Below are 20,951 nucleotides of genomic sequence, written 5' to 3' on the forward strand. Positions count from 1 at the left end.
GTAGCTCAGTGGCTTTGCCACTCAGTGGCTTTGCATGCAGAAGGACCTAGGTCCAATTACCAGCATTTTCAGATAGGATTGGGATAGACCCCTGCCTGCATCTCCAGATAGGACTCCTTGCGTTTTTGGAGAGCCACTGCCTGTTAACACAGACAATACTACTTGGTATGGGGGGTAAGGTAAAGGTAAAGGGACCCCCGACCATTAGGTCCAGTCGCGGATGACTCTGGGGTTGCGGTGCTCATCTTGCTTTATTGGCCGAGGGAGCCGGCGTACAGGTCATGTGGCCAGCATGACTAAACCGCTTCTGGCAAACCAGAGCAGCACACAGAAACACCGTTTACCTTCCGACTGGAGTGGTACCTATTTATCTACTTGCACTTTGACGTGCTTTCGAACTGCTAGGTTGGCCGGAGCAGGGACCGAGCAACGGGAGCTCACCCCGTCGCGGGGATTCGAACCGCCGACCTTCTGATCGGCAAGTCCTAGGCTCTGTGGTTTAACCCACAGTGCCACCCACATCCACCCACATCCCTTTGCGGTAGCTTTCTATTTAAACAACTATTCATTTAGAACTATTCATGATAACTGGAATCTTATCGTTGAGAAAGGGTTGCAGCACAGTGAGAGAGCAGCTTCCTGTGTTCCTGTGTGGCAGCAAGAGTTTGTCTAGAAAGAGCAGGGCTGGTGTCTGGTTTGAAGGGGCCCTGAGCAGTTCTTAGTAGAGGGCAGCAGCATTGGGACAACTGAGCAGGCAGTGGAGCACAACAGCAGCAAACAGCCCAGAACTCTGAAAGGGCTGGGCAAGGTGGCTGAAGACTCTGCCACCTTAATTTCTCGAGAATGCCTCTGAACATGAGAAAAGTCTTGCTAGAGCAAGCCAGTTGCTGGGGAATTGCAAAAGGGGAAAGCATGGCTGCTCTCTGGTCCTGCGATTGGATTTCCCAGAGGTTGCTGGTTGGCTGTGGTTGAGAACCAGATTCTTATGACAACCTCAGGAGAAAAACCCTATCCAGTTTCCCTACAAGTCACCAAAGTTTCATATATGCAGGTCCACTTAAACTCATCCACTGTGACACCTCTATGAGGAAAGGTTGCAGCTTTTGGGACTTTTTAGTTTGGAGAATGGAAAAAAAATTGTCCTCTCTCTCTTGTAATGTTAGAACTCATGGACATCCCATGAAGCTGCAAGGTTCAGCACACACAGATAAAAGGAAGTGCTTTTTTATGCAACACACTTTTCAACTTTGGAACTCCCTCCCACAGGAGACAGTAGTGGCCACCAATTAGGCTGGCTTTAAAAGAGCACTGGACAAAATCAAGGACTGGTGACTGGGAGCGGCCACCAGGACCATATAACACAGGTCCTAAAGGATCCTTATTGGCTCCCAGTGCATTTCCAAGCACAATTCAAAGTGTTGGTGCTGACCTTTAAAGCCCTAAATGACCTCGGCCCAGTATACCTGAAGGAGCGTCTCCTCCTCCATTGTTCAACCCAGACACTGAGGTCCTCCTCCGAGGGTCTTCTGCTGGTTCCCTCCCTGCGAGAAGTGAGGTTACAGGGAACCAGGCAGAGGGCCTTCTCGGTTGTGGCACCCTCCCTGTGGAACACCATCCCTTCAGATGTCAAGGAAATAAACCACCACCCACCTGACTTTTAGAAGACATCTGAAGGCAGCCCTGTATTGGAGTTTTTAATGAAATTTTTAATGGTTGATGTTTTAGTATGTTCTGAAACATGCTGTGAGGTACCCAGAGTGGCTGGGGAAACCCAGCCAGATGGGCGGGGTATAAATAAAATCACCATCATCAATAACCATGACAGTTATGCTCCGCCTCCATGTTCAGAGCCAGTAATGCTTCTGAATACCAGTTGCTGGAAACCACAGGTGGGGAGAGCGCTCTTGCACTCATATCCTGCTTGCAAGTTTCCCACAGGCATCTGTGTGGCCACTGTGGGAACAGGATGCTAGAGTAGGCAGGCCATGGGCCTAATCCAGCAGGCTCTTCTTATGTTTGTTTCCTAAACTAAAAATCCCCGTACATCACAACCTTTTCTTGCAGGTGTGTTGCTCCAGCCCTTTGGTCATTTTCAGGGTCCAGAAGCATCCTGGAAACTTCAGGTGGTGGCTGCAGCTGCCTCACCAAAAGCTTATTTATGGAGTGTCCCAAGGAGGCTGATGTCACCTGCATGGCTGTCCATGTCAAGGCTAGCACCAGGAGTCAGCCAGGCTGATCCCTTGCCAAGGCCCCCAAGACTTGGCCCAACTCATGTCCTGTTACTGGCTTTCCCCCCTTGACCTCCTTGCCATGTCCGGGCTCAGAGAAATTGCTAAGTGGGACCTTCACAGAGCCTGGCTTTCTGGGAGAGGTGGCCAGTCACTGCCTGCCCTTCCCCATGGGATTCAGAATCCACCTGAAGAAGGGGAACATCATCCAGGCACATGGCAATTAGGAACAAAAAGCAAGGGGACAAAAGAGATACCGTATTTTTTGCTCTATAAGACTCACTTTTTCCCTCCTAAAAAGTAAGGGGAAATGTGTATGCGTCTTATGGAGCGAATGCAGGCTGCGCAGCTATCCCAGAGGCCAGAACAACAAGAGGGATTGCTGCTTTCACTGCGCAGCGATCCCTCTTACTGTTCTGGCTTCTGAGATTCAGAATTCCCCCCCCCTTGTTTTCCTCCTCTAAAAACTAGGTGCGTCTTGTGGTCTGGTGTGTCCTATAGAGCGAAAAATATGGTATTTATTAATTCAAAGCAGCAGCAGCTGTAAATGTTGTATCTTTCCCCAAATTTCAACAAAGAAGACCCACTAGAACTTGAAATGTGGTGGATTAATACCTTCCTGGCTCCCCCCCCCCCTTTTTGCTCCTACTTCCAGTTCGTTTGGGGTTTTCCATTTTTGTTGCATCATGGCAATTATGGCTTCTCTTAACAGTTTTGCTCAATAAGTTGTTCAGTAGATGTAAGAGTCCTCAGAAATGGATAACAGGGAAGGGGCACAGATTAGGGATAAAGCATCTATTTTGCATGTAGAACCTGCTTTCCCAGGAATCTGTTTCCCCAGGTTTGAATGCCTGACATGTCCAGGTAGGGCTGGGAACATTCACTGTCTGAAACCCAGAAGAGCTGCTATCTGTTAGTGAAGGAGGTGATACTGAGCTAGATTGACCAATAGGACCATGGCAGCACAAGGCAGCTTCTTGTTTCTTGAGGAAGGGCCATAGCACCTGCTTTGCATGCAAGAAGGTCCCAGGTTCAATCTCCAGCACCTCCAGGTAGGACTGGGAGAGACTCCCTGCTGCTGCCAGTCAGTGTAGACAGTACAGAGCTAGATGGACTAATGGTTCTGACTCGCTTTAAGGCAGCTTGCTATGTTCCTAACAAGGTTTAGAAAACACAACTGATAGGTCAAGAGCCACAAGCTCAAGAAACCCAGAAAACAACCAGCAGCCCCTCTGGGGTAGGAGCCAGTGTGAACTAGCTGCCCACCCCAATCCATTGAGATGAGATGGGGATACCTGCATATACCTGCATTGCAGGGTGTTGGACTAGAAGACCCTTGGGGTCCCACCAATTCTGAAATTCTATGATTCTAAGTAAATCGGCAATTAATTATAGGCCTGATGCCTTTTTTAAAAAAAGAATGCCAGAAGCTGTTTACCTTTGACAGCCAAATAACAGGCTGAAATGGGGAGGACATGATGGTGTGCGGGGGAGACTCTATACCTGCTGAACTTCTACCTGTGACCCCAATGTGGAAAGCAAAAAGAGCAGCTGTCCATAAAGCTGGTGGCAGGGCTAATTAATTATGTTTTATTTTTATATAGAGGAACACCAGAGCCTCCAACCTAACTTGTGTGCAGGTTGATTCTTTCCTTAATCCCCTGGCTGGTCCCCTGGTTCCAAGAGCTTGGGGATCTAGCACTCATCTCCTCTGCGGCTTTGTGCTTGGAAACAAAAGCCCTGTAGAACTCATTACATTGAATTGTTGCCATTTCAGCTCTAGGCAGAACTGGAACCTGGCCTCAGATGTAGTAGCAAAGCATTGTAGCGCAGCCTGGGGCAGAGTGAGGCGGTAAGCCAGATTGTTATCCTCCCCACCCCTGCATGTAAACCAAATTTGACAGCTGAGTGGTGCATCACAGTGATACCTGGTTGACCCTTTTTGCCTACATGGTTTAACACCAAACTATGTAGGCAAATGCACTCCACAGGATTCAGCAATCAGCTTATTGGGGGGTCTTGCAAAGGGCTTTTCAGGTGCCGATCAGCTGATTGGTGGTGCTTGTCCTACCAGTTTTGGCTGAACCAGGACTTTTACCTGTACATAGGAAGAGAGAAAGCTACAGAGCCAGTCCATCTAGTTCAGCATTATCTACACTGTCTGGCAGTGGGACATTCCTAGCCCTGAGATGCTCTGCCACTGAACTATGGCTCCTCCCCTGCATGATACCTAACTTCTTCTATGACATATCAGGCATTGGGCAGATGGCTGTGGCTTACCTGAAATGGCCTTGAGGGCCAAATGCCGAGGTTTGGTAGACCTAATCTGGTTTGAAGGCTGGAAATTTCCCAACCTCGATCTAGCTTCACAGTCAAATATCTATGGTTGTTCAAAAGCACCTTATAAATACCTGCACTTCTATTTTATTTTATTTTTAAGGCACTTTGTGTTTTAACATGGTACACCGCCTTATTTTATGACGCAGCAGTATATGAACACTTCTATAAATAACATGGACGTGGGTGGCGCTGTGGGTTAAAGCCTCAGTGCCTAGGGCTTGCCGATCGAAAGGTCGGTGGTTCGAATCCCCGCGGCGGGATGCGCTCCCGTCTTTCGGTCCCAGCGCCTGCCAACCTAGCAGTTCGAAAGCACTCTTGGGTGCAAGTAGATAAATAGGGACCACTTACTAGCGGGAAGGTAAACGGCGTTTCCGTGTGCGGCTCTGGCTCGCCAGAGCAGTGATGTCACGCTGGCCATGTGACCCAGAAGTGTCTTCGGACAGCACTGGCCCTCGGCCTCTTTGAGTGAGATGGGCGCACAACCCTAGAGTCTGTCAAGACTGGCCCGTACGGGCAGGGGTACCTTTACCTTTACCTTATAAATAACATACCTCAGAGCTTGCTAAGCTGATTTCCTATTCCCTTTCTCCCCTTTAGGGCCATCTATCCTTCATCAGAGACCCCTGCTGTGAAGATGTCTGAGTCTTCCCCAGCAGACGAAGGCACCACATTCGAGCACCTTTGGAGCACCCTGTAAGTATCACCTGTATGCCACCATCTAGGTGAACGGAGCTTTGCAGTGATGAGCCCCTGCCCCAAAGAGCTTACAGTAATGTCCTTGTTGCCCTGAGTGACTTTCCATGCACAATTTTGGCTAATTTTCGCTCCCCCTGCAGGCAAACAGGAGACCCCACATGTATTGCTTTTTTGATGCCATAGCTGGATTTAGGAGCTTCACCTAGCTGATGCAGATAGTAGAAAGGGCTTATTTTCCCCCCATTGTCAAGCAGGTAACATCAACCTGCACCGACATTATCATTACAATAACCTGTGCTTTTGGCCAGGACCCCATAGAGGAGCTGGCATGACTCAGTAACAGGACAGGCGTTCAGGACCCTGGCCAGCTCCTTGAAGCACAGATACCACCAGCTAAGGATGCAGCTCCAGCAAAGGTGCAGAGCCACCTGGGGGGTTTAAATAATATTGCAGCCATCTAGCTCCACCCCCTCTGGGGGGAACTGCTGCACTTAAAGAGGTCATGCCCTATTTAAGCCAGAGGTTGCCAACCTTTCTGGGGGCCATGGGCCCATCTGCAAATAAAAGAAACTGTTGAAGGCAACAGGTGCACAGACTCTGTTCAACTGGCTGCAGCAAAGTGCTGCCTTCAAGTCTAATTTTAGCAGAAGGAAAGGAACTGTGGGCTCTTACAGAGACAACTCCTATCTGAGGCATTGGCACCAGCAGGGCTGGGGAACCACCACTGCTGCTTCAGGCCGCAGAGTGGTAATAGCAAAGTGCCCTCCCTCCACTGTGGGCAGTTCCAAAGGGGACTTGTCCTCAGAGTCAGAGCCCTGTCCAGTGGGAGTTGACAATGCAGGGTTGGTGTTTTCAGGGCTCTTACCAGGCCTGGCTCTGTCTGAACAGTTTCCCCCATCATCTCTATCATCTCTTCTCCAATATTTCAGCCTTCACCAATCTGGAGTGCTCTAGACAGGTGGAGGTTGATCTATGCCATCAGGATTCTGGGACCATAATGAATGGCTTTCTTAAAACAAACAAACAAACAACAACCCACAGGGTAATTTACAACTTCAATAACAGCCATGCAACAACCAACATGCATGCATTTGTATTCCAGATGAAATTAGTTTGCAGAGATGCACAGTTTCGAAAGGCAATTTTTAAATGCATGCATTCAAAACGATGTATATCACAGGGACATAGGAAGCAGCCTTCTTCGGAGTCAGGCTATTGGTCTTACAAGCTTAATATTGTCTGCCTATATGGACTGGCATCAGCTCTCCAGAGTTGCAGGCAGGGATCTATCTCCCAGACCTACCTAGAGATTCCAGGGATTGGATCTTCTGCAGGCAAAGAGCACCACATAATGCCTGCTCTATGCTTGCAAGGAATCAGTCCTTCAGTGTGGCAGCACTTCTTATTTGGAACACACTGCCCATTGATATTAAGTAAGTGCCTTCACTGTACTGTTTTCTGTGCCCCAGACAGGTAAATTTGACATGCTATTAAATTTGCAAATTTATTTCATTATGTATATATTTAAACTGCTGGCTGTATTTTGCAAAAAGCAGCCCAGCTAACACCTGATTTTATTGGTAATTTTAATGAGTGTCTTATATTGCAAGCCTGCCATGTACCAAGCAATCCAAGCAATAGGATGTGGGACTTACTGACTGAGCTGAGGGTGGGGAACTTACTCTAGTGTAGCTCCAAATCAGTTGTGAAAATGCAAGATCCTCTAAACCCATACTCTCTCATCCCAGGGAATCTTGAATTTTGATTGCACCATTGAAGATTTTGGGGTGGGGATTAAGCTGGTATATATACCTTGCTAAATATGAATGAATGAATGAATGAATGAGTCGAAGTGCAAGGTGAGGCTGCATTCAGTGAAGACCAGACCAGATGCACTGAAGCCTTCTTGTTTCCTTTCCACCAGGGAACCTGACAGCACTTATTTTGACCTTCCCCAGTCGGGGCATGCAGGGAGCAGTGAAGCTTCTAACCGCACAGAGGTCACCATGGATGTCTTCCAGATGAGAAGCATGAATGACTCCGTAATGGTAAGAGATGGCAAGAAAGTGAAGGCTTTGTTGACTCAGTTGAGGCTGTAGAGGAATGACATGGTGATGGGTTGGTTCAAGGGACACGTCAGACTTCAAGCACTGGTGTCTGGACTGGTAGGGCAGAAGGTAGGGAGATGAACAGTAGGTGGCGCCAGAGCCAAGGGTAGCCAGGGCCAACTGATCCCAGTTTTGTCTCCATCTTCCTCTCTACTGAGTTCTGTATGAGGCAACACTGAGACTAAGGAAGTGGAAGCTGATAGGCAGTGCCACCTCCTAGACTGTAAGTAAGAAGGCAATGCAGCTGGAAACCAGCGGAGTTCATAGGGCCCCTTTGGCCCTAATGGAACAGCCTCCTTCTGCTACTACTACTACTACTACACACACACACACACACACACACACACACACACAGAGAGAGATTTCCCACTCCTAGTCAGAAATTGTACTGTCTGTCCTATCATTTCAAAACTCTAACAACTTGTCCTGCAGAGATTAGGCCTCAGGAAGCATTTGCACCAGCTAAATTCTCCAGCAAAGGAGGAGGTGAGCTTTTCCAAAGTTGCCCCAATCCAGTAGATTGCTGCTTTAACACTACATCCTTTGATTAAAACTTTGAATTTTGTGTGAATTTTGTGATGTGATTTCCTCACAATAAACCTTATTTTTGTTAATCACACTCTTAAACTACCTATGATACATATATATAGAGAGAGAAGGAAACAATTTTGGGGACCACTTTTGTCATCATGGCATCACAGCAGGGGAGCAAAAGAGCAGCCAGTTCTTCTTCTTCTTCTTCTTCTTCTTCTTCTTCTTCTTCTTCTTCTTCTTCTTCTTCTTCTTCTTCTTCTTCTTTCTCTTCTTCTTCTTCTTCTTCTTCTTTCTCTTCTTCTTCTTCTTCTTTCTCTTCTTCTTCTTCTTCTTCTTCTTCTTCTTCTTCTTCTTCTTCTTCTTTCTCTTCTTCTTCTTCTTCTTCTTTCTCTTCTTCTTCTTCTTCTTCTTCTTCTTCTTCTTCTTCTTCTTTCTCTTCTTCTTCTTCTTCTTTCTCTTCTTCTTCTTCTTCTTCTTCTTCTTCTTCTTTCTCTTCTTCTTCTTCTTCTTCTTCTTCTTCTTCTTCTTCTTCTTCTTCTTCTTTACCCTTTGTTGGTCCACATCCATCCCATGACCCCCTCCAGACACTGGTTTCTTGTCTGTACTCTCTCTCCTGATCCAGATAACACACAGAGATAGATATTGATGATGCTTTGCTTCAGATCTCTTGAGGACTGGTCCCAATGGATCTGTGAGGTTGTTCAATAGAATGGGAGAGAAGGTTCAACTTTATGGGGAGGTGGTGCTCACAGATCAGTTCCCATGAGGCTGAGCCATGAGGTTTCCCAATGCTATTCTCTGAAACACCCCTGGAGGTCTTGTCTACTCTAACTGATCCTTTTACTGGAGATTCTAGGGCTTGACCTAAGACCTTCTGGATGCAAAGCAGATGCTCTACCATTGAGCTATGCTCCATCTTCCAGAGTTGCTTTTGCTTAAATCAGACCATTGGGCCACCTTTTGTCTCCTCAAATTGGCAGCAGCTCTCCAGAATCTCAGGCAGATGTCTTTCCCATCAGATAGTGAACTCAAGCCCCTTGACTTTACCCACACAACAGCCTTGTGAAGTAGGTCAGGCTGGGAGACTGATCCAAGGTCCTCCAGTAAACTTCACAAGTGAGCAGAGATTTGAAACTGGTCCCCCACCCCCGACACTCTCAGTACACTATCAGTGTGCTGAAATGTGTCCTCCAATTTCTCAAAAGCTTGCTTTCCTCGCAAATGAAGCTTCAGATTTTCTGCCTCATTCTCAAGGCATTTTAGAATTTCTGTAGGATTTCTCTCAATGCAAGGGTTGGAGCTCACTTTATTGCTGCAAGGGGGTCACAGGTGGTTGATGTTACTTTCTTCCCCAGTAAACATTTCTCCAGGCTCTGCAGCCTCCTGCCCAGTTCCCCCCTCTGCCCCATAGCTCTTTGAGAAAGAGCTATGGGATGAGTCACTCACAATGGCTTTCCCTGGGCTTTGATTGGAACATGGGCACCCAGGAAGGCTGCAGGCCACTGATGAGATGATGTGTAGAATAAAAGCAAGGACGTTCACAGACCGCTCCCTTGGCCCCCTCAAAAGGTACGCATGGCAAACAAACAAGCAAACAAACAACCCGAGAATTTCTCTGAAATTTTCATCTCCCCTTTCAATATTTTGCAAATGCAATTTCCTTTCATGTTATTGGATGGGAAAATTGGGGGGGGGGGAATGCAGGAGAAGATTTTGGCACAGCACTCCTTTACATGCTGGATCAAATCAAGGACCCTCTGCATTCAAAAAGGAGTGATTTACCATGGAGTTGTGTGCCATCCTCTTCACACAGAGGTACCTCTGGTAACCTTCCACGGATCCCTCAAGGCTTCTCTCTGGGAGACAGTGGTGGAGGCTACTCCATTAGGGCCAATGTGGCACACTGCCCTACCAATATCAGTGCACCCTTTGCCTGCCACGCTGTTTACACCCAGTCAGGGGAGTAGCACTGCCCGCTGCTTCCTCTTCCTTCGTCTCTGTGTTGCCCTTGTAGAACTTCAGCAAGGAGGAGTGGTGGGGACCAACCCAGAATCAGCTGGCTCTGCCTGTCATTGGTTCTGGCGCCACCTACTGCTGGCTCCTGCCTCCTGCCCCACTAGCCCCAGTGGGCACCAGTTGCCAGAGTTTCAAAACCAAAGCTGAAGCCACTGTTGCTTCCCTCTCCTTTCCCTCCCTATTCTCTTATCATGGTTGGGCCCATGACTGCTGGGGTGGGGGGAGGATATGAAGCAAGAGTCCCAAGAGGGAAGACCAGCTTCCTTCCTTCCTTCCTCCTCCTCCTCCTCCTCCTCCTCTTCCTCCTCCTTTTTTTTTAAAAAAAATAAATTCATCCACCTCAGCTGAACAGCCAAACGTCTCTCAGGTGTAGGAATGTGAATCATAGAATTGTAAACCAGGAAGGGACCCTGAGGATCATCTACTTCAACCCCCTGCAAAGCAGGAATATGCAGCCAGGGATTGAACCCGCAACCTTGGTGTTTATCAGTACCACGCTCTAACCCACTGTGCTATCCAGGTTTAAAGCTTCTGTTGCTTGACTGGACAAGTGGAAGGCAAACATTCTTGCAGTAGGTGGAGCACGTCAACAGCACAAAAGCAGAGGCTCTAATTCATGCTGGTATAGAGGTATGCCGCAAGGAACTGTGAAAATGTTTTCCTGCGGTGATACTGATGCTGCAGTTCTAGGAATACAGGAAGGAGCCTTATACTGACTCAGACCATTAGTCCACCTGGCTCAGTATTGTCTGCCTAGAGGGATCATCCACACTTCTGCTTGTTCCATGCCTAGGAAGCAGGGTCTGAGCAGATTCCTGCTTGTCTCGTGCTTTCTAGGCATGAGTCCGAGTGGTTTTGCCTTTGCCTCAGAAAACCTACTCTTTAGCCTTAAATTGGAGCAAAACTGCATTCTGCAGGGAACCTGGTTGCTGTTTGTTCTGATTTGGCACTAAACCTCATGTTTTCCCTGGAGAAAGCAGGGGACAAACAGAGGAGATGATAAGCCCTGAGTCGCAGGGTTTCAGGCAGGGCTTTCTCACCAGCCCTGCCTATAGATGCTGTGGACTGAACCTTCCACACAAAATGCAGGTGCTCTACTGCTGAGCTACAAACGTTCCCTGAAGACACAGCAGCACAGGTTGGTGAGACAGACCATTAGTCCATTTCACTATTGCCTACACTGGCTGGCAACAACTCTTCAGGGTCTGACTCGGCCCCAGACACACTGACCAGATGTCTGGAAGCTGTGGCTGGATGGTTACGTGGGAGCCCGTTGAAGTTAAATCCTTCGAAGACAGAGGTCCTCTGGCTGGGACGGGATGATATGGGATTGAGGGGGCAAATCCCATCTCTTGTGGGGGTGCAATTAGTGCCAGCACCGTCCGTTAAGAGTTTGGGTGTAATCTTTGATACCTCCCTCTCTATGGAGGCACAGATTACAGCTATAACAAAGGTGGCATTTTTTCATCTCCGCCAAGCTAAGCAGTTGGCTCCTTATCTCTCTCACCCTGACCTAGCCACTGTGATCCACGTGACAGTCACCTCCAGACTGGACTATTGTAACTCGCTCTACGTGGGGCTGCCCTTGAGACTGACCCAGAAACTCCAGTGGGTGCAGAATGCCGCTGCGAGACTCCTTATGGAGTCTTCGCTGCAAGATCACATTCATCCAGTACTATACCAGCTGCACTGGCTCCCAGTGGAGTACAGGATCAGGTTTAAGGTGCTGGTTTTAACCTTTAAAGCCCTATACGGCCTAGGACCCTCCTCTCCTGGTATGCCCCACAGAGGAACCTACGGTCTGCAAATAAAAACATCCTGAAGGTCCCAGGCCTCAGAGAGGTTAGGCTGGCCTCAACTAGAGCCAGGGCTTTCTCAGCTGCGGCTCCAATCTGGTGGAACGCTCTGTCACAAGAGACTAGGGCGCTGCGGGACCTGACATCTTTCCGCAGGGCCTGCAAGACAGAGCTGTTCCACCAGGCCTTTGGTCAGGGCACAGCCTGACTCCCTCCTCTGGCAATCTGCACAGAATTTTGCTTAACGGTTGCCATCAATTTGATTTTAATTAATTTTCATAATGAAATGCTTTTAGAATGTTGGATTATTTGATTGTTGTTAGCCGCCCTGAGCCCGGCTTCGGCTGGGGAGGGCGGGATATAAATTATTATTATTATTATTATTATTATTATTATTATTATTATTATTCATATAGGATCTCTCCCAGCTCTACCTGGAGGTGCTGGGGATTGGATCTGGAACCTTCTGCATGCAAAGCAGATGTTCTACCACTGAGTTGTGGCCCTTCCCCCTATGCACACTTGCTTAGGGGGTCAGCCCCTATGAACTCATTGCTGAGTAGACATGCCTAGGTGGAGTAGCATTGTCTACAGAGACTGGCAGGAGTTCTCCAGGGATTCAGTGAGAGGGCTTTCTGTTGGGGTCCCATTACCTGCTGAAACCCTTTCATGTGCATATAGAGCAGTGTTTCTCTACTGAAGCTCTGTTGAAATCACACAAAGAAAGATGCAAGAGAATAATAAAATTGTTTGTTGTAGGAAATACACCACAAGGATTTTAGGAAATACACAGCAGCTAGAAAGGTTTTTAGTTCTAGTCTAACTAGCCCAGAGAAGAACAAGGCAGCCATGCTTGCTCCTTTGATCTTTCAGAGGCTAGTTCAAAGAGGACCTGTCATCTTGAGGTCTAAGAAAGAAGTGTGAGGAGGAGGAGGAGGTTGTAAACACGTCACCTAAGATGTATCAGCCTAAACAGATGGGAGACAGAGAAAGAAGCTTGATGGGTTAAATGGGCAGGGATCATCTGGGTATATGGATGCCCCACACTCTATCTGTCTTAACCCCAAGCAGAGTTGCACCCAAGCTTCCAACACTTTCATCACCTAGCTGAAGACCCTGGGAATTGAACCTGGGGCCAGCTGGTTGTGGGAAGAGGGGCAAGACACTCTGACTAGAGATCTGAACTGATAGTTTGCAGAGGGGTTTTGAAAGTTGGGTGCATGCAGCCCCAGAGGCAGTGGAGACTGATCCATTAGAGCAAATGGAGTACTGCCCCACCAACCTTGATTCCTCTGGATGTGCTTGGATAGCTCAGTTGGCTAGAGCATGGTGCTGATAATGCCAAGGCTGCAGGTTCAATCCCCATATGGGACAACTGCATATTTCTGCATTGCAGGGGGTTGCACTAGATGATCTGCAGAGTCCCTTCCAACTCTATAATTCTATGTCCACCTGCCTTCTTACTTGCAACTTGCCTACAGGGTGGCCCTGGCTGTCTTCTTCATACTCCTTAGTCTCAGTCCTTGCCCTTATAGAATTTAGCAGGTATGAAGAGTAGGATGGGGAGTAAAACTAGAATCAGTTGGCTCTGTCATTGCTTCTGGTGCCACCTGCTGTTGACTTCCCTGCTTTCTGCCCTATCAGTTCCACTAGGCATCAGCTACCATTGCCTAGGGCAAGGATAGCCAATGGGGTGCTCTCTGTGTTGTTGGACTATAGTTCCCATCAGCCCCAATGACAAATGATGATGGGAGTTGGAAGTCAACATCTGGAGAGCTCGACATGGCTAGGGCCACAGGTTTCCCAGCCCTCTTGGAAGCAAGGATCCTCTGTAATATTTTATTGCAGGTTCTGCTTGTGGAGTGCTAATATGCCAAGCCCTGTCAATAATATCTGAGCTGAATCACTGTAACCCCACGATAACAGCCCCCTACGTGGGAGCCCAGAGGATGTGGTTGCATCCAGGTGAGTCCTGCTCAGAGAAGACCCGCTGAAATCATTGGACCTAAGTTAGTCATGTTGAGGACCTTCAGTGGGTATACTCTGAGTAGGATCCAACCCGTGGTTAACAGAATAACTGATCTTGCCCAGAGTTGTAAAGTTCTGCACCAGGGTCTATATCTGGGTTTCCCAAACTTCGGTCTCAAGCCATTTTTGGAATACAATTCCCATCATCCCTGACTAGCTCCTGCTAGCTAGGGATGATGGGAGTTGTAGTCCAAAAACAGCTGGAGACCCAATTTTGGGAAACCCTGGTCTACAGCCTAAGATACTGTGGGCTACAGGGCAGTGTTGAGGTCACTTGACCCAACACAAACCATGTCATGTACCCTGCTTTATAGAGAACAGCCTCTCTGTTGAGAGACCTAGGAGATGCCCAGCCACAGTTTCCACCTGGACAGTAGCTCAAGCTGACCAAGGATGGTCATCCTCACTATGCTGAGAAGTTCCAATTAAATTGTTCCAAGTAAATTGCTGTCTTTATCTCTAAATCCGCCCCTGCACATATAAATTAGCATTATGCGAATGTGACGTAGATATCTGTCCTCTTTTGCCCTCTTTTCTGGAGAAGTGTGAGTGGTCGTTCTCACTGCCCCTCAGACTCTTTCAAGTCTGCTGGGAAAATGGAGCTCCGTTCCTCATGGAAGGTATATGGATAAAGGGATGGGGGATGAATGCAAGAGGGATGGGCAGGAGGCAGCGAATGATAAAAGGAGGCTTCATCCCAATATCTCCAATGGTCCTGAGAATGTGAATGTGGATCCAGATGAGCCTGCTGGTTGATATGCATGCACTTGTTAGTATGTGCACTCTGCATCCCAGAGTGTTGAGAAGTTCTTTTCCTATGGTTGGTTAAGTTCAAAGCACTGGTTTTGGTGTACAAAGCTCTCTATGCAGCATGGGACCAGGACACCTGGAAGATCATCTCACCCCTTATATACCCAGTCAATCAGTGAGGGCCTCCTGCAAATGCCATCTTACCAGGAGGTCTTTTGCTCACAACATAGAAACCAGGCCTTCAGTGTGGTGGCTCCTGCCCTCTGGAATGCACTCCAGAGACAGAGCTGCTGTCTCTGTCATATTTTCGGTCCCTACCCTCCTCCTCTCCCAACAAGCCTTTTAAGTTGAGATCTCTCCCAGTCCACATCTGTATTGGAATTGTTTTCAAGGTGGTCTTTATCGTTTTATCACTTGTTGCTTGCTTGCCCTGGGCTCCTTTGAGAAGGAAGCGCAGGACAGAAACAAGTCCTTTGGAAGGAGAGGCGACTTGGAGTCCTGCTTTTGGCAGGCAAAAGCTCCTAGGTTTGGTTCTTGATAGAATTGGAAATGGGCCCTGTCAGAAAGGGTGGAGAGTCACTGTGGTTCAGCATAGGCCAGGGGTTAGGAACCTCAGGCCCAGAGCTCCAATCCTCACTTTTTGGCCCTTGGAATTCTTCCCAAGCCACAACTCTTAACTATATTCAGAGGCCCTGGGGAACAAGGTGGACACTGAAGAATCACCACAGTGTCAGGGTTCGTTCTTGCTCAGATCCGGAACCAGGGGTCTCACTGGAGGAAGAGCAGGGGGAGCACAGCCTCTCCTTGAGTGCTTCTGCCCAACTGGACCATCCCTCTTGCTTGCCTGGTGAAGGATAGAGTGTCTGCAAGTGTGAGTAGAAACCAATCTACTGCACAAAGCTGAAGCTTACATTCATTGCTCCACCTGCTCTTGCCTCTGGTACCACCCACCACTGGCATGTGGCCCCTGGAATATTGCCCAGAAGGCAATGTGGCCCTCAAGCTGGAGAAAAATTCTGCATCTTTGCTGTTGATGATTCTGAGATGGATGGACCGGTGGTCTGATGCAGTAAATAAGGCAGCTGCCCATCACCCTCCAATCTTCCTGATCCTCTCTTTGCCAGTCCTTCACACACACACACACACACACACACACACACACAAAATCAAAAGACAAACTATCCAGATCCACATTCAAAGCACGTTCAGCACTCATGACTTCCCTCAGAGAATCCTGGGAACTGTAGGCATGGGGGATTGTTGCTCCATGAGGGGTAAACTACATTTCCCAGGGTACTCTGGGTGAAAGCCATGTACTTTAAATGTGCGATGGAGATGCTTTAAATGTATAATGTGCAAGGTTGCCATATTTCAGAAAGTGGAAATCCAGACACAAAAGTTGTTAAGCTTCTTTTGCAAAATCTCTTGCAAAAAACATGGGTTGCCGAATGCCTGGGTTTTCACAGACATTTTGACCAATTTTCAGAAATTCTGCCCAGTCACTATTTATGGCGGATGAATCCCAGCTATGTCTGAGAAATTCTGGACATATGGCAGCCCTAATGGTGTGGACTGAAGCCTTATAGGTCAAAGGAGAGAAGCTTTCATGCAGCTTGCCAGCTTGCAGACTCCATGATATTAAAATCCATTCATGCCAGTGGTATGGAAGCAGCACAATCAGTACCCCGCTTTGCACTCTTGCGTATACAGTGGTACCTCAGGTTAAGTACTTCATTCGTTATGGAGGTTCGTTCTTAACCTGAAACTGTTCTTAACCTGAAGCACCACTTTAGCTAATGAGGCCTCCTGCTGCCGCTGCGCTGCCAGAGCACGATTTCTGTTCTCATCCTGAAGCAAAGTTCTTAACCCGAGGTACTATTTCTGGGTTAGCGGAGTCTTTAACTTGAAGCGTATGTAACCCAAGGTACCACTGTAACTGCATCTATTGATCGATGGATTGATACATGTTTTTGTTGCAGAAAGAAGGAAGGCCTTCTCTTTAAAGCACAGACTTCTATGATCTATTACTATCTGTCTTGGGAACAAACCTTTTTTCCCAGCTTCACAAATACACACGTACAAACACACACACACACCTGGGGACAATTTCCAAATCGTTCCGTTTGCCCATGCAGAGAAGTCTCACTCTGTCCGTGACAAAGCAACGTACCACCAAAATCTGTTTCATGCAGCTAAAAAAATATTTTGGACATGGGAATTAAGTCTGGCTCGGTTTTATTCTGCAGAAAGGACACCCACCTCACACTCCAACCCGCCCCCCTTCCACTGAGAACCAGTGGTACTGTCCAATACATCACCGGGCAAGTCTAGGCCTGCCTATTTCTTTAATGAATAGTCATGAGAGAGGGAAAGGGGTGGGTATGAGTTTTGTTGTTAGATGCAGCTAGATGACAGAACTAAGGTGTGGGGAGGGTGCCGGGGGTGGGGGTAGAGAAGCAAGCAAAATAGCCAGCCACCAAAGTAGCCAGCCCCACATCTTTCCGCTGCCCTTTCCCCATTGGCACAGCACAGGCACTTCACCGCCCTCCCCACTTTTGCATGCCGTTTAAATGCCCCCCGCGGCTCCACCGTCCACCCCTTGACTCCATGACTCCGGCGACAGGGATTTCCCCTGTTACTTTTAAACCCCAAGAAGACTAAAATGCTGTACGCTAGCAACCCAATGCAGCACTACACCACGGTAGGTGTCGACTTTTCTTCTGCCGAGGGCTCGGTTCCCGTGACGCGGTGGCGCTTGGCTAGACCTAAACAGGGCACCTGTGGATTCTTGAGGAATGCCAGTGTGGGCTGGCTCAGGATGGGTTGAATCAGGGTAGCGTTTGCTTTGCCTGTTAGCAAATGGTTCGGTGGCACAGGACATCTGCTTTGCATGCAGAAGGTCCCTGGCATCCCCAGGTAGGACAGAGCGAGTCTGAAAACCTGGAGGGACATTGCCAGCCACTGTCTTTGCACTTCTGAGCATGTGGGGAGACGCATTGATCTCACTCTAGCAGGCTTGCATTGAAGATGGAGTTGGGTCCCACAGCACAGGATGCTTGTATGGCAAGGCATCTGGTACGGTGGCTCAGTGGTGTATTTTGACCTTTGTCTCCAGTTGAGATAAAGGTTAGGCTCCGACTTGACTCCCACATGTCAATTTTTTAAATGCTTCTCTTGCGGGTCTGGAGGTGGTATTTCCCCATTCATCCATAACTTTGTAAGGGAGGCTGCTTAGGAAGCTGCTCAAGAGAACTAGGGACAAAAGGGATCTGTAAAACCAAAGACCCAGTACGTTTAGGATATGGCAGTCAACAAAGACCACAGGGGAATCTACGTTGTCCTTTTTAGGAATGGGATCCTGTGATGTAGCCTACACTGTGACAGTTCAGCTGTTTGCAGGGGTTCCAGCGAAATGCAACACAATGTTTGGTCCTCAGCATGGTCTTCAACGAGTGACAGAGGAGGGTTTGTCAACATGCCCACAGAATTTGGCTCCTTACCACAGTGCATCGGAAACAAGCTTCCTTAGAGTAAAAGAAAGGCACTCACTGGCAATTACTGATGAATGTGCTTGGCTCTTATTTCAAATATTATAAGTCGATAAATGCCTTTAATCAATAGTATGTGTCAGTTAAGTAGTCCATTAAGTGTTCCATTAAGTAGTCAGTTAGATTTTGCTCAGAGTAGACCCATTAGGCGTTATCTAACATTAGTCCTAGAGTAGACGAATTCATTCCAATGAGTCTATTTTAGGTTAAACTTAGTTGGATACATCCCATTGAAATTAATGGGACTAATGTTTGATAAACCCAGATTCTTGTGTTGGTGCCCTAGGCTTTGAAATTATCGGATTATTGCTTGGTTACAGAGATGAAGGCTTGTTTCTTTATGGGTTTTCTGTGTTTCACCTATGCCATTCATACTTTACTGTATGTGCTTTTAAGGCAAGTATATTAAGCACTCTTAACAAGCGAGAAAGGAAGGCTGAGTTCAATGAGACTTCTGCTTGAACATGTTACGTTCGGGTGGCGTGCTTCTTAGCTTTTCTGACATTATTTATCCTTGACAATCTCAAACAGTAAATACCTTTTTATATAGAAAAATCGCCATGTTATACTCTTAAAGCTATCTTGCAAAGAAAGCAATCTCACAGTAATTATTTCCATTTCTCTTTTGCTTTGATCCATGAAATTGCTGAACAATTAACAACCCGCAAGAACATCTCCAATGGCACAGAAATTTCCATGAAGTTTACGACGACAAACAATCTCTCTCTCTCTCCCCCCCCCCCATATATATGAACAATGGCAATGTTAATTCATGCTCACACCCTTTGCTGCAACTTTAAAAGTCGCTCCAGAGCCTGGCTTCTAAGTTGCATTTATTAAATCCTGGCCATTTCATTGGGATTCTGCTTCCAAGCTTGGACCCTAAATGTATTACCTAGAAGTGAATTGCACTAAAATCAAAGGGATTTATAATCTGATTCTTCACAGTTAGAAGTTATCTGTCAATTTATCACTCAGCATTTAAGGTGATCTGCCTTAGACCTTGTTGTCTACCAAACAGTGTAACACACCCATGGTGTGTGCTCAGTGGGGTCTGACTCTTAACTTGTGCTAATTGGCGTGAGTCACTCATGGTAGCTGCCTCCGATCCTGTGTAATGCTCACAGGCCATGTGTTTTCTGTAACCTTAGGAGATAATTGCCAGAGTCAGGGTGACTGTGTCTCTTTAATTTACTTCACCAGTAATCGCCACCGTTGTGGTTTTGTTTCTTCTTCTTTTAAAACAAGCCGTTTATTATCTGTATATCTTGCACTCCCGGTAATCTCTCGTCTAGATTTCTGATCTGATCCATGCTGGATTACATTTTGTAATTCTGTCATAGTACCACATACTAAAGCTCTTAGTACCACATACTAAAAACGCTGACCAAGTTCATGGCATTTTCTTGTAATAGTACGCACAATTTAATGCCATACATACACTTACTCGCAAGGAGTCTTCCCTAACATGATGCATTTTCACTAATATATGCATTTCACTAGCATTTCTATGCACACTGCCCCCCGCTCCAGTGTATTCACAGCTTTGTACACATTATTTGGTTACTGAACAGCCACCAACTTTGATGGCCTTCAAAAGAGGATTGTACAAATTCATGGAGGCAAGGGCTACCAATGGCTACTAGTCGTGATGGCTAGTCTCTGCCACCATAGTTGGAGACAGCCATGCTTCTGAATACCCCTTGCTGAAAATCAATGGAGGGGAGAGTGATCTTGTACTTAGATCCTGCTTGCGGGTTTCCCATTGAGGAATCTGGTAGGCTACCATGAGAACAGGATCCGGGGCTAGATGAGCCTTTGGGCTGATCTCACAGGCTGTTACTGTGTTCTTTTATCTTTTCAGAAAGCGCCAGTTAGGCAGAGGTCCGCAATAGCATCCTAACCAAAACGAATCCATACCCTCTGTCCTCATTGCAATACTTCTATAGAAATCTATGGTGCAATCACATGTGGAATGCTGTGTCCAGTCTCAGGAGAGGTTTCAAATCAGGAAAAAAAGGAGTAGAAAAGGGCAACTAAAATGATCACCAAGGTGCAGCAACACCCCTATAATTTTCTTTTCTTTTTTTTTGAACTAAGAAGCTCCTATCCCTGCAGCCTTTTTAGTTCAAGAAAAGAAAAGAAAGTTCAGGTTCTCCAAGTGCCCCTATTTTCCAGGGGCAATCCCAGATTTAAATAAGTCATCCGGGTTTCTGATTTGATCCAGGAATGTGCTGCTTTTCCTTAGGATGTCACTATTTTCATCAGAGAAATATTGGGGGGTATGGAATGGGACGTCTCTATTTTCACCGGAGAAATGTTTAGTTTGAGTAAAGGTGGGTGTGGGACTTGGCAGAGTTTTTTTTAGAAAGTTAGGCATGGTGTGGAGAGAGTGGATGGAGAGGGTGATTTTTTTTTTTTTTACTCTCTCTAATGAGACAAGGACACAGGATCAGCTGAAGAAATGGATTGGTAGGAGATTCCAGCCCAAAGGAACGACTGTACACAGGGCATAGATAAACTATGGAAGCTGCTACCACAAAATTTGGTGATGGCTTGAAAATGGGGGTTAGACACATCCTTGGTGGTGGAGTAGGAAGCTAGCAGTGGCATCAAGTCATGATGGCTGTATATTATGCCCCTGATGACCGGTTGTTGGGGAATAACGGTGGGATGGGCTTCTTGCAGCCATGTCCGTATGGTGGGCTTCCCATGTGCATCTGGTTGACCAGCTTGGGAAACTAGATGCTGTACCTTTGGTCAGATCCAGAAAGACACCTCTGATGTTCTTGTTGTTATTGTTTAGTCATGTCCAACTCTTCGTGACCCCATGGACCAGAGCACGTCAGGCACTCCTGTCTTCCATAGCCTCCCACAGTTTGGTCAAACTCATGCTGGTAGCTTTGA

General features: G+C 47.2%; 1 protein-coding gene across 3 annotated transcripts in view; it reads left to right on the plus strand.

The window, feature by feature from the left end:
* The window catches only part of TP73 (tumor protein p73), a 78,821-nt gene that overhangs the window by 2,053 nt on the left and 55,817 nt on the right, over positions 1 to 20,951 (plus strand). Inside the window, exons 2-3 of one of the 3 annotated variants that reach the window (XM_083452144.1) lie at positions 5,166 to 5,261; positions 7,189 to 7,312. In XM_083452144.1, the coding sequence (XP_083308270.1) occupies positions 5,203 to 5,261; positions 7,189 to 7,312 (183 nt within the window). In that variant the 5' untranslated portion in view covers positions 5,166 to 5,202. Of the gene's footprint in view, positions 1 to 5,165; positions 5,262 to 7,188; positions 7,313 to 16,906; positions 17,198 to 20,951 lie in introns of those variants that run through there. The other 2 variants (XM_083452146.1, XM_083452145.1) reach the window with 2 other exon arrangements.

The sequence above is a fragment of the Podarcis tiliguerta genome (assembly GCF_965153285.1).
Source record: "Podarcis tiliguerta genome assembly, chromosome: 8".
Classification (NCBI taxonomy): domain Eukaryota; kingdom Metazoa; phylum Chordata; class Lepidosauria; order Squamata; family Lacertidae; genus Podarcis; species Podarcis tiliguerta.